The 14,111-nt window shown below is 44.3% G+C and overlaps 1 protein-coding gene across 1 annotated transcript in view; it reads right to left on the minus strand.

The window, feature by feature from the left end:
* Positions 1-1,366: 1,366 nt before the first annotated feature.
* Positions 1,367-14,111, minus strand: part of IPCEF1 (interaction protein for cytohesin exchange factors 1) — a 73,321-nt gene continuing 60,576 nt past the window's right edge. The window contains exons 9-10 of the mRNA XM_012735128.1: positions 7,017-7,210; positions 1,367-1,582 (exon numbers count right to left, since the gene is read on the minus strand). Of these exons, the coding sequence (XP_012590582.1) occupies positions 1,421-1,582; positions 7,017-7,210 (356 nt within the window). The 3' untranslated portion in view covers positions 1,367-1,420. The remainder of the gene's footprint in view (positions 1,583-7,016; positions 7,211-14,111) is intronic.

Genomic DNA, 14,111 nt, shown 5'->3' on the forward strand with positions numbered 1-14,111 from the left:
TTAGGGTTTGTGGGTCTAAGTGCCATAAAGCTGAAAGCATATCTATTAGAAAGGATCAACCAAAATAACGTCTCTGGTGTAGAGAGTGACTTAGAATCTATACAGAAATCTAAACTCTATGAGGGGAAAAGGGAGGGAGGGAAGCAGTGAGACAGGACAGGAAAGGAGGGATTATTTATGCATGCTCCCACACTGACCCCACAAGATTTCCTGAGCATTCCTCATACATCATAGTGCAACAAGATACCCAAGGAATCAAAAGCACTGCTATTTTTCTCAGGCAAAAAGTATACACTTGGAGAATATAGACTGAGCAAAACATATTCTAAATGTACATCATCTTTTAAAACATAGTAATTTGAACTTCTATAAATATACTTAAATAACAAACATATTATATGTGGCTATTCACACAACACACAAAGTAACACTCAAACATACAAAAATAAAGCAATCAGGTTTAAGTCTTCTGTTGTTTTTGTTGGATTGTTAAGTTTTTTGTTTGTTTGATTGATTAAAGATATTAAAACAATTTGGGCGCCAGGATCACCTTGTCCAAGTCACTCCTGGGGACACTGGAGATAATTGTAGGAGATCCCCAACCCTACACAGGCATACCCCCCACTCTCCTGGTGGACTCTCCATGGGGGGCGGGCGGTTAAGAACTGCTCTGTGGGGGGTCGAGATTCTCCCAGGGTCATGAGCTCTCGATTTCCGTTCTGCGGAAAGGAAACAGGACCCAGATGCAGCGCCGTCACCTGGGTAAAGTATGTACCATCCAGCTGTCCTGTGGGCGCCGGGAGTATAGAAGTGTCTAACCCCACAGGCGGCTCGTCAACGTTTCTCGACTCGTGGAAAAGGCACCACGTTCTGGACCACAGACTGGGGATGTGGGCTGCGCCCTATGCTGGTCTTGTTCTGGGGGCTACTTGGAAACTGTCCCCCCACTCGGCGTGATTCCGAGGGGCCATTTCCCCAACCAGGTGGAATATGTACATCCTTCTTTGGGGAGACAGAATCACTCCATGAATAATTATCGTGAGTAAGAAGGGATCTTTTGTCCAGATTGCTGCGATTCTCTTGAGACAGAAAACAGAGAACTCATTGCTCACACCACGGCTGAACCCCAGAATACCATGAGCTCCCAGCAGTGACAGAAACTCTTCCACTGGATTCCTCAGTGGAAGCTGTGCAGCCACAACGGGGTCCAGCTGCTTCGGGGGGTGCTGGGCTCCACTAAACCACATCTTTACAGGAGAGCTGATGCCTGAGGAGGGTGGATTTTCAGCTTTCCTTTTTAAGGGAAAGATATAAGCTCTGGCAACAGTTTGAGTAATTGCTTGGGGTGAGCTATCAGGGGACAGAGTCCTGGCTCCTCCTGAAACAGAGTTTTCCAGAGAGGCAGAGGAGGGGTGTCAAGTCACTGGGGGGTGCCTTCCAGGGCAGATTCGGGCACCCGGTGCTGCTGGTAGATGTCCTGGATCAGCAGGGTGTTCATGACCTTCCACTCCCGGTATTTTCTAGCGGTCAGCTTTGGGTCATCCAGCAGCTGGTTAATCATGGCCAAGTCATGTTCTTTACACTGTTCAAGTAAAAAAAGAAAAAAAAAAAAACAGCAAGGAGAGTCCATGTCATTGCTTAGCTTTAATAAATGAGCTTCTGCCCTTTTACAAATGAACACATATATTGGGAGCAGAAATTCATAAAAATGCTTTGAAACATTCATATTCTAATCCCCACACCAGCCCTAGGAGGTATAGCTAGGCATCTTTACTATACAGACAAAACAACCTCCAAGTTCCAGGGGCTCCCTGGTGGCCTAGGCGTTAAGTCTTGGTGCTATCACCACTGCAGCCTGAGTTCGATCCCCGGCCCGGGAGCTGACCCACATGGCGCAGCAGACCTCTCCTGTCTCCCCGCTGCTCCCTCAGTAGCAGTGCATTTCAGTAGATCCCCCTGTTCCGCTCCCCACTGTCTCTGGTGAGTCTTCTCATCACTCCTCTAGCCTGCACACCAGTTCTTCTTCTACAAACAAACAAAAACAAGACAAGTTCCCCTCAGTGGGAGTGGAAGAAGCAGACCTAGAGCCAAGGTCTTCCCAGTCACTCTTCCTTCCTTTGTGGACCCCAAGTGCACAGCAGCCACCAGCCCTGTATGAGCACTGATGTTCCTAAAACTCAGCTGTGCGATCACTCCACTGACCATCGCACTTCACTAAGTAAACTGGGACACAGTACCTCACCTGAGACATAAGATACAAATTTTCCCTTTTTATATTGCATTAAACTATCGCAATATCCAAAAAATCACACGTATTTATCAGAATGAGCATCTATGTGACCGTCTTGTTCAAGAAAAGACTACTGACATCCCATCAGCACAGTTTTCCAAGGATGCTAATAGAGTAAACCATCTCTTCATATTATATCACCTGTCTCCCATGAACTCAGGGACCCACATTCTGAAATAACTCCATTGGGCTGGCACCTGGCACAGTACCGACGGCTGGGGAGACTCAGAACATGTTGGCTACTGAAGCAACTCTCTGCCACACCCCTAGCATGGCATGTGTGTGGCTAAGTTGAGCTCTGTGCCCGCTTCTGCAGTTATGCCCACTGCAGTAGTGGATTCTGCTCCTCTTTGTCATCCTATTTTACATCCATTTTTCCTCAAATGACTTATCTCAAATGCCTCATCTTTTCTCAAGATTCCTCCCCATCCTCACTCACAGCAGGGCTTTCTGTTTTTCTGCAGAAATGGAAACAATGAGAAGAACACTTCTCCCAAGTTCCTACTGCCCACTGCTGGCATCAGCACGAACATGTGACATCATCACCCCTGGGATTCAAATAGCTGAGTTCTTTCCATGGGTGACCACCACTTTCTCTTTTCTACTAGAGATTTCGATCCAGCAATCCTCCTTCCCAACTCCATCTCCACCTGCTCATCTTCACTGGCTCTGTGCACACCCTATTTCTCCCACTGCCAAAGTCTTCTCTTGACCCCACTTTGCTGTTCCAGCTCTTGCCTCTCCTTCCCCCTACGACCCTGTGCCCACTCTGTGTAGGCCTTATCCCTCAGGGTCCCCTGCTGTCCACCTCAACTGCTCTTGTTAAGGCCCTCAGTGTTGTTCAATCCAATAATCAGTTATGCAATTTCCTTTTGAACAGCATCTAAAATAATAGCTTTATCGAGCAACTTTATCAGGAATGGCCTCTCTGTGCACACTAATTCCATTAAAGGTCTCTCACACTGAGTCTGCTTTGTCTTTGTGAGCACGGATGGCTGCATCCCTTTAAAATGTGCCAATTTGGGGGCCCCTGGGTGCACAGTGGTCATGCTCTTTTATAACTGAAGAGGGGTAAAAAGCAGGTTGACCAGAAGCCAGAAACAGAGGCAGGAGATGAGTGGGTGACTGGAGAGTGGCTGGCCAGGCTGGGAGAGCCTGCTCTCTCTTCTCTGACTGCGACATGGAGGTTTCACAAATCATCTTTCCTTGTTAGGAAATAGCAAGCCTCCTCCACTAACATCACCACAGGATGTCACTAAGCTATTCACATGAGCTCACTAAGGAGTTGTACTTTCTCCTTATACATTGGTACATCTGCTTCAGAGGGAGAGTTAATAATTTACTGGGAAAACTCATAAGATCTTTTCAGGTGGATATAATTTGGAAAAGTGATTTTTTTAAAGGTGAAAATAATCACTTCTGAACCTGAAAAAAAGGTTTTCAAGGAGGGTCCTTTAATGTTGGGTGATGGTTTTAGCTTGAAACATTTCAAATTTCTTATATTTAAGCTCAAGTCTGTTAGATCTTTCTTGGATTAAACCACAACAACTGGATGAAAACAGTTGGGAAGAAACTAATGAAACAACAAGCCCCTGAGCTCCTTCCTGAAGGAGGGGCCCCCATGGGTCAGTAGCTTCAGGCCACTGGGCTCAGCTGCTCCCTGCAGTGCAGAAGGCTCCTAAGGCTTTGGAAATGGCCTTGACCCCATCCTCCTGATTTCCTGGTGGGTTCCAAAATACACTATCAAGGAGAGAAGCTGTGCTTTCACTTACCACTCCAAATGCTCAGAGCACGGTATGACTCAAGACTAAGCCTGGGGAATGTATCCCATTGAGCAGTTAGTGGACAAGGAGAACCCCCTGTCATGAGCCAGCGTAAGCTGGAAAGTTTCAGTGAGACCCATTACTCATCAATTTTAAAATCAGGATAAGCTTAGCCAAAGGCCAGTAGATGTTGAGCCACCCAAAATCCCCAACAATCCACGTTTAGTGCACTCAACTTCATAAATCACTCCACTTCCTAGTATTTCCATAAAGCATTTGTTCTAAGACAACCCGAGCAGAGGGATTTTTCCTTACTTGTACAATGTGTATCACAAATAACAACATAATAGTTAGAGCAGTTCCTTGTTTCTGCATTAAACTGTTGTCTCTATTTATCCACCCTCTCACTTTAAAGTGTTTTTTTTTTTTCAATAAATCGAGTATGTACATTACAGTGTCACATCCAGAGGAAAATGCCACAAATAGTAAAGTTTGTGTCTGATGAAGTTTCAGAAAATTAACACATCTGTGCCGTCCCCATTGAGGTCAAAAATGACCCTCTCCTAGCACCCCAAAAGCTGTGTTTCTGTCCAGCCACATCCTCCCCACCAAAGGCAACCGCTGTCCTGACTGTTTTTTGAGTTTCAAACAGAATTAAGTTAAAGCCATTCAACAGATAAAATAATTCTCATAGCCTTTGACGTGAGCAAACATACACAGACCAAGTTTCCTCCAATGAATCGGCTGATATACTTAATGATCCCAATTAGGCCCAGTTCCACACCCTCCTGACTTCCTCCCTTCCGATGAGGAAGGCCCACATCACATGGGTTATAGTCCATGGACCTCAAATTCTTCTTCCCATTTGGGAAGCTTTGGAGATCTGCCAAAAGGAATTCCCAGGAGAGAGGGTACTTCTCCCTGCTCCCCTGGATCTGGGTGTCATGCCCCTCTGTAAACAGTGGCTGAACCAGAGACCTGCTTCCACTGGAATCACAATGCGATTCAACAAGACTCACTGTGATGCCACCACTCAGATAGCTAGGACCCTCTTCTCATTCTCCCTGTATGAGAAAAGTCAGTTTCCACATGGGTGCTGCCCTAGGAAGAGAAGCTGGGAACAGCTTCCCGCAGAAGACAACAGACAACAGCCCCTCCAACCAAATACTGGCGAGGAACCAAATGCCGCCAAGAGCCCAATGAGAGCGGGAAGCTCAGCCAGGGCTGCAGCCCTGTGATGGAGCTGCCAGGGACACCTGAGGATGTCCAGATTCCCAGCCCACAGACACTGAAAAAAGCAGCGTGTGGAGTCACGACTCTGCAGGTGCTTTGTGAACTTTCCATAGACAACTAGCCTGCAGAGATCACAGAAAAAGCCACAGATTCCAATCATCCCATGGGCCAAAGGAGGTTCAGGCATCACCTGCGGGCCAAAAAATCCCTTCGTAATTTGCAAAACCAGGTTCCCTGTGGCTAGGACATGCATGGTCCAGTGAAACCCCTAATCCTGAGGTTGCTGCCCTATGGAAGCAGAGATCCTGGTCTTTCTCCATCTAGAAAGAGCCTCAGCTGCCCATGCTCTTCTCAGCTGCTTCTTCCAACATGATGCATCATGTCACCACTGATAAGAGTTTCCCTACGCCAGTTCCTCCATCATGAATTCCTGTCTCCTCTTGACCTTCATCTCCTGCTCGTGTGTCTGCTTCTCCAAGACAGTGACTGCATAGACAGTGACTACGGAAGCAATTCCAATGCTTACTCCATTGTATTCTATTTTCCACTTGTTTCCATTGTCCACTGGGGTCCATTCAATGACCCTGTGGCCGAGAATAGTGCCTGGTACATTGTAAGAATCAGGAAATACTTTTGCAATGAAAAAAATGTGCTCACTCTCAATTATCATAAACAAAACAATAAATGTATGAGATATTACAGTGCAGGACCAACATCAACTCTGTATAAACTGTGGAATTTAATATATTTACCTTTGAAATAAGTGCCAGTGATTTTCTTCATTACTGACTATTGGGGAGTTTCTCTGCACTAGAATTTTTCCTTTGTACAATTTCACTTCACCCCTGCCTTTCATTTTTCAGCCTCATTTTTTGCAGTCTTTTTGAAGACATACACTTCTGTTGACTACCTGGGCCATTTGACGGAAGATCTCAGCTATATCTGTAACCTTGTCTGATGTTTCTTCTTGTCAAAAGACACACATTCTTAATCCAAAAAGATACTCACAAAACAGAGTTAAATTGCAGGATCTATGAAGGCTGTTCAGAATAAATCTCCTGCAAAGTCAGGACTTTTACAAAAGAGTCCTATCTCCCCCCATTTATGCCATCATCTCAATGTCAAAGTAGAATGCTTTTGACAGAAAGGACCATTTTTTTTGTTGTTGTTACAGAAGGCCCCGAAAATTACTTCGGTACATCCTGTACACTGTCTCTCCTTCCCATTGTGAAAACATCTGCTGGTCTATTATCTTCAAGTGTGTATCTCCCAGCTTTCCTGGTGTTTCTTGGCTCTAGAACCTACTGCCGAGAGTCACTTAGTTGTTGCTATAGGTGAAGCTAAAAATGTTCTTCTGAAAGTAGTACAGAAGAATAACCCTGTAATCAATGGGGTAAAATCCAAGATCTCACAAATATAACTGTGCCCATCAGTACTGAGGAAAAGGAAAAATTACAAGTGGTCCTTGCCTCCTGGGAGCTTAACATTTGACATTTTCTACCAAATGAATGTAAAAACCATGGTCTCTTGTAAAAAACTGTTGGGTGCTACTCTGGGAATGTCCCATGGTTTACGCTGTCCAGAGTCACCTCAACCTGCAGAGATTATACTTGCATTTTCTGCTCCCTCCTCTACCCACACTTGTGTGCTGTGGTCAGCATGAATCTTTTTGCAGAATCAAATCCTCTTCTCACTCCCACAGACTTCATGCCCCATCTGAAATGTTTTACCTTCAAAGTGCTATTCAAAGTCCGGATTTTGTGGAGTTTCTCATTTATGGATGGATTTTTGCACCGCTTAACGAAGGATTTTCTCAACTCCTTTTTGGTTGAAGGTCGTCGGTCACCAAGAGGAGATAGACTAGCTTGTTCTAATGATTTGTAGAGCTTTTCCATTTCATCATCTTCAGGTACTTTGGTTTCTTCTATAAAAATAAAAAGAGCAATAACAGACTCAATTAAAATCAAGGAGAGAACACTGGTGGTGCAGAGATTAAAATGTCTCAGCACTATCAAGCTACTGCCAGCCACTATAGTATGAGTTCAATCCCAGGCCAGGGAGGTGACCCACACGGCGCAGCAGACCTCTCCTGTCTCACTTGCTGCTCCCCTCAGCAGTGGATTTCAATAAATCTGCCTGTTTTGCTCCACACTCAGTCTCCGGTGAATCCTCTCACCCTTGCACCTTCAGCCTACACCCCAGTTCTTGTATGCATAAGTAAATAAGTCTTAAAAAAAAATAAAAGTTAGAACAGTAGACACTGTGGCTCTATAACAAGGCCAACACCTTGGTCTCAGATTCTAGCATCCAGAAGTGTGAAACAAGACATGTTTGTTGTTCCAGCCACCCAGCTGGTGGTACTTTACTATAACAGGGTCATGTTTACTTCAGAGGCAGAAGGGGAGGCTGTGTTTCAGGAGTAGCTTCCAGTTTCTGCCTGTTCCTTGGCTTGTGACAGCACAACTCTACTCTTCACAGGGTGTTATCCCTGTGTGACCAAATTTCCCTCTGATAAGCAAACCAGTCACTGGACTTGGAGCTCACCCTACCAACCAACCTGCAAGTCCATTTCCTATTAAGGCCACAGTCTGAAGTGATGAGGGTTAAGACTTTATCACAGGAGTTTTTGAGGGACACAACAGAACTTATAACAGTTCCCCCAAATTCACATCCTTTTACATAAAAAAATACATTTGCCCCATCCTGGCATCTCCAAAGTTGTTAGCCCATTCCAACATCAACTCTTTAAGTTCAAACTCTTATCATATAAGTCAGGTGTTCATGAGATTCAGGGAATGAGTCATCTTGAGGCAAAATTTCTCTCCAGTCTGTGAACTTCTAAAACCAAACAAGTCCTTTGTTTCTAAAACACAACAGTGCAACCCCATCAAACTCATGCACACCCTAAAGCTTCAGAACCATTCCCCCAGATGTTCTTCCTACAACTGCCCTTTGAAAGAAGGAACCTGTCTCTGGCCCGTGGCCTTAAGCCAATAATGATCCTCTCTCTGGCTGCCACACACCTCGAGTCCTCTTCTAAATCACGCCTTGCAGACCTAACCCAAAAGCTTCCAGTGACATGATTTCATCCAGCATCCAGAAGGGATCACACATGCTTGGCTGAATCAGTCGCATACCCACTATGGGGCCCACAGTCACTAATTAATGGATAAACCTGTGTCTTGGATCAGACCAATGGGTCCAGGGCAATTTAGTTCCAAGACCTTGCTATGAGGCACAAGGGAAGCAACTTCTTTTTTCCTAACTATGGCAGAATGATGTGACCTGGAGGATTCCAATAGTCGTAAAAATGGAGTCAATCTATGGGATGTAACTGGAGGAGGGTTTTGATACCACTGGCATCCTTTCTGTTTATGGGAGCCAATACATTGCCTGGATTTTCAGTCATAGACATAGGAAGTTACTCAAAACAAACTCATATCTAGATGTTGCTTTCATTTCTCACTAAAGAATTTCAGTCCCCTGAAAATAAACTTGGGGAAAATGCACAATGAGATTTCTTTTGTGAACAAATACTACTTAGTTTCTACAAATCCCACTTCCTGTCACAAAAACAAGTTTGACAGAGAATCAGAAAATAGGGTATTGGGAAGAACCGAAAGAGGAACCACTCGAACATGGAGAGAAAGACCACAACAGTAACCTAGAATTATCCAAGTTAAGTAGACTAAACTTACTTTATACTTCTAGTATTAGATTTTTTTAAGATTTATTTATGTATGCACACAAGGACAGAGGTGCAGGGAGGTGAGTGGATTCACCAGAGACAGAGTGAGGAACCATGTGAATCACCTCCCCAGCTAGGGATTGAACTCATGCTACAGTGGCTGCAGATAGGTTCACAGCACTGTCTTTTACCCCTCTGTGCCACCATGGAGGGCCCAAGATTAAAAAATCTTTAAGCATTAATCAGTTTTCTCCCACACACCCCCAAGAAAATCATCACAGTATCCCCAGAACACTTTCAGAAAGTTCAGAACAAAGGTATTGGGCTAACGTAACAACAGTCTTAATTAAATTATTGGTCCATAACCTCTTTGTTCGCTACCAAAAAAGTTTCTTTTGGACACAGTTAGACTTTTTTGTATTTCTTTTTTTTTTTTTTTTACTCAACTTATGTACAGAGACCAAAAGTTTGTTTTGTCAATAATCTCATGAAGAGATGCTCAACAGCATTAGTCATTAGAAGAATGCAATTCAGAATCACAATAAGATACTACTGCAAATTCACCAGGATGACTAAAATTTAAAAATACAGACAATAATAAGTGTAAACAAGAATGGTGAGAAAATGGAACCCGTATATATTGCAGGTAGTAATATAAAACAGATCTCTCATTTCAGAAAACAGTTTGATAGTCAAAATGCTACCCATAAGAATTACATAAACAATTTTATTTCTATCTATATATTTGAAAGAATTAATAATATAGATGTATATGTATACATACATATACAGATACAGATAGATAGATAATTTTAAAAGTACATGAATGCTCATAGCAATACTATTCATAATAGACAAAAGTTGGGGAACAACCTAAATACTTGACAGGTGATCGGATGAAAAAAAAGTAGCCATGCAAAGTATGGAATATCATTCATTAATTAAAAGAGATGAAGCACTGATACATACGAAAACATGGATGAGCCTTGAAAACGCTGAGCTAACTGGATATGCTAGACATAAAAGGTGACATGGCACTTCAGTTCTTTAATATGAAACGTCCAGAAAAGGCAAATCCATTGAGACAGGAAGTAGATGAGGCTGGCTGGGACTGGGTCATAGACAGCATGGTTTCTATAAATTGCTGTGTTTATCAAGCTACCCAGCTGTGCTACTAAAGATTATGCTAGAAAGTCAAACTAATCTTTTGACCAATATATCAGTTTGCCATTCTGTCAGTGTGAAATGATCATATTAAGGTCACACCTTTAATTCAACACGTATTTAAATTGGTAAAGATGAAAATCACTTCAGAATCTCAGCATCACATGATATAAAGTGTGTTGCCTTAGTGAAAAACAATCAGGACTTCCTGTTTGGGTGATCTTCATCTCATTTCATGCATTTGCATGGATGTATGTTCCCTTTATGTTAAAGATGTCAGAAGTTCTCCCCCTTCCACACACAGTTATTTCCCTTCATTCACACTTAAACACATTCACGAAGTTCAATCCGCACCCCAGAGGTGACCCACATGGCACGGCAGACCTCTCCTGACCCCCCCTCTGCTCCCCTCAGCAGTGTACTTCATCAGTCGGCCTGTCCTGCTCCCCACTCTGTCTCTGGGGAATCCTCTCACCACCCCTGCTCCTCTGGCCTGTACCCCAGTTCTGTACGCATGAATAAATAAATCTGGCCTCTCTCCCCTCAGAAAGAGAAGCTGAATTCATTTCTATTTCCCTCATCTTCTGAAGCAAAATAAAGGAAGGCTGTCAGTCCAGGGTACCAAGAAATCGTCCTTCCTCTCAAGTGTGTTTTAGACTTTCATATAAAATGGAAGAACTTTAATTCCTTCACCACATAAGGAACTTTCTGATCCATCCCGTCCAGTCTCACAGATGCTTTGCTAAGGAAGATGAAGGCCTATTTTCATTTTATGGATGCATGAGAAATAAAAAGATAAAGCTGATGCTTGAAAAACAGTTAAGGGATCTGGCCCAAGTGTCTATCAGTGGTGGAGTTGAGAAAGAAAATTCGGCTCTGCACCGTGGGGGCCGTGGGTACCAGCGCCGTCTTCAGAAACTTCCAGGCAAACAGCACCTCGGGATCTCGTTAAAATGCAGATTCTGGGTCAGTCTTTCTGGGAGGCTGCTGAGCCTGTAAATTTTTAACAAGCTCCTGGTGATGCCCGCACCACCGGTACAGGGACCATGTTTTGAGCAGAAGCGAGCACGCTGTCAGCGGTTTGTCACGCTGCCTAGCCTCCCTGGCTGGGAGGGGAGGGGAACTGGTCATAACACTGGGCCTCCTCCAGAAAGCTGCTGCTGTTTTCTCTGCGACATACCCTAATGTAACAGGGAAGAAACCTGGCTTTGCTGAAAGGAGAGTTCCCAGGTCCCCGCTCTCACTGGCACCTCCTGGGCTGTGGTGGTAGGCGTTTGCTAAACCCTTCGCTTCTGTTAGACTAGGAGCGTCTCATGGAGTGGGCCTACGAAGCACTCCCCACCGCACGAGGAGCCCAGGATTCCCGTGATTCAGGCTCAAGGCAGGAACGGTGCTTTTGACATTAGCAAACAAGAAACAGCTACTCGTCCAGTGTTCACACTGGGCTGGAAGCTCGCTCCTTTCCCTGATGCCCAGGGATGGGCAACACCCTTCTGGCCCTCCCACACCTGCGCCTTTTGTCTGTGCCTGACAGGACAGGCGAGCTCCCCGCAGGCCAGAATTTGGCTGTCGAAAGCACTCCAGCAGATGAGCTCTTTAAATGCTACATTTTCGACTTTGCCTCCCCCAGGATCTTATTTTTGGTGCTTCCTTGTGCTTTCTAGAATGTGGGTTCTCTCTTTGATTTAGAACATACAGCTGGCACCAGGAGACAGGAGGGGTATTCAGATGCCACATTTTGTAGCAGGATTTGTACAGGAATCATTTTGAGATGGGAAAATCTAAATGATACCCAAAAGAAGACAGTGTCAGTTGCCAAACATAAAGCGGATGGAAAGGTTTGGGGAGAAAACAGGAGCTCCTGTTTCGTGGACCAGATTCTAAGAGTCTGGGGAGGGAGAGGCCGTGCTTGCTACAAAAGAAAATATAGAAGCAGTCATCTATCTGGGTGTTCTGTGCAGCCTGGAGAATTTGCAAATGGCATTAATTATCTTGGTGCCAACAGATGAGAAGCAGGGGTAGGCTCGCACCAATAAAGCATCTAGCACATCGTCTACATACAAAAGGCCGAGAATCACAGTGACAGACACATTTCCATTATATAACTAAGGTCTATCTGGACAACTCGTTTTAACAGCAAGGACTGCATGGACCAGGAGCGCCCGCACAGTATAATGTTGAGAGGGAGATGCCATTCTGTTGCCGCTGATGGAGACAGCGATGAAATACTGAGTTATTAGTAGGATCAGGCACTATTACCACTGAAACACCACCCTCTCTTTCTTTTTGTAGCAACCGTCTGAGGAAAGTGACATTAACCCCAGTGTGAAAGAGAGAATGCTCAAGATGCAGAAAGATCGAAAACCTGGACAGAGGTCACAAAGCGATAAATCTAACTTCTGACCCAGAAGTCATCACCTCAGAAGCTATGCTACGCTATCAGTAGGCTTGATACACTTTCTTTTGGATAAAATACAATGAAGATTTCGGCCCTCCCTGGTGGCGCAGCGGGTTAAAGCACTGCACTGAGAAGCTAAAGCCACTTCCACATGAGTTCGATTCCCGCCTGCCCCGGAGGTGACCACATGGTGTGGCAGACCTCTCCTGACCCACCCGCTGCTCCCCTCAGCAGTGTACTTCCTCGATCTGCCTGTTCTGCTCCCCACTCTGTCTCTGGTGAAGCCTCTCACCTCCCCTGAGCCTCTGGCCTGTACCCCAGTTCTGGATGCACAAATAAATAAATCTTAAAAAAAAAAAATACAATGAAGATTTCAAGTCAGGTAAGATATCATTGATGAAACTGCAGCTGACAGGACCAGACAAGGCTGAGGTCAAGGCTCAGATCCCTGCCCTCCTCAAGCTTCCGGGGGGAAATTCCTTCCAGACCCTCATGTCTGAGGTGGAAGTGTGTGTCACGCACACTCTACACACTCTACTCTCAGACCCCCTGGACACCAGAACCTAGAGCAGGAGCTTCATAGACTCCAAAGCAACATGGGGCACAGGCAAGATGCTCAGATTCTCTGCAAGGGCGAGGGAACCTGCCGCTGGGGGTCGTGGACCGGGGGGTCCAGGAGGAGGAGGAGAGAGCCCCGATGCAGCCCAGTCCACAGCAGAGATGGACAGGCTTAAACAGGACACAGCAGCTGAGGCCGCAACAGCAATCTCTGGCTGGGAAAGAGAGACTATTAAAAAAAAGAAAAAGAAAAAAGAAATCCTGTATGAGATAAATCAAATCATTTGAGAAAGAAGAAAGACAGAGAACACTGAAATGGGAAGTTTTTACTTGTCCCTTACAATCTGCTGTGACCTTTGTTTTTCAATATCTGCTTTACTTTCCCTGCCAGGGTCATTTACCTAGTTTCTCTGAGGTTCCTGATGTTTCTACGAAGAAGGCAATTCACTGTGTGAAAATAAGCACAAACCAGTCTATGGGGTGCTCGTCACTGCTGTTTTTTTGGGTTAATATGATCACATGTTGGACCCAAGCAACTGGCCGAAACTTTGAAATTCTTTTTTTTATTCAATTTGTAATTTTTTTTTTTAAATTTATTTTTACATCATTCTTCATTTTGTGCCTTTTTCCATCTCAGTTGTAACCCCCATGGACTTCCCACCACCAAGTCTTTGAATTTCTTAAAGCAAATATTCCATTAGTTGTTAAAATTATATGTGTACCCAGGGTTATTATTTATAAAACTTAGTGTGAATATAAAATCTGGATATTCGCATCCTTAAAAAAAAAATCATTGGGAAAGCACGTAAAAAAGACAAGTAGTTATGTTTTTCTTATTAATGTATCTGTGAGGTGCAAATTAATGAGAAATCAATGCAGAAAAAAACTGGAAAATTGTCTAAAATTAAGGATACAAATCCAGTCTTCTGCAGAGAAATAAGCTAACCTTGGCCCCATAACATCCTGGATCCAATTGGCCGTGGGCTCCATGAGGTGGGCTAGTGAACCCAACAGATA

The sequence above is a fragment of the Condylura cristata genome, unplaced genomic scaffold, assembly GCF_000260355.1.
Source record: "Condylura cristata isolate star-nosed mole 26May11 unplaced genomic scaffold, ConCri1.0 scaffold00001, whole genome shotgun sequence".
In the NCBI taxonomy this organism is placed as follows: domain Eukaryota; kingdom Metazoa; phylum Chordata; class Mammalia; order Eulipotyphla; family Talpidae; genus Condylura; species Condylura cristata.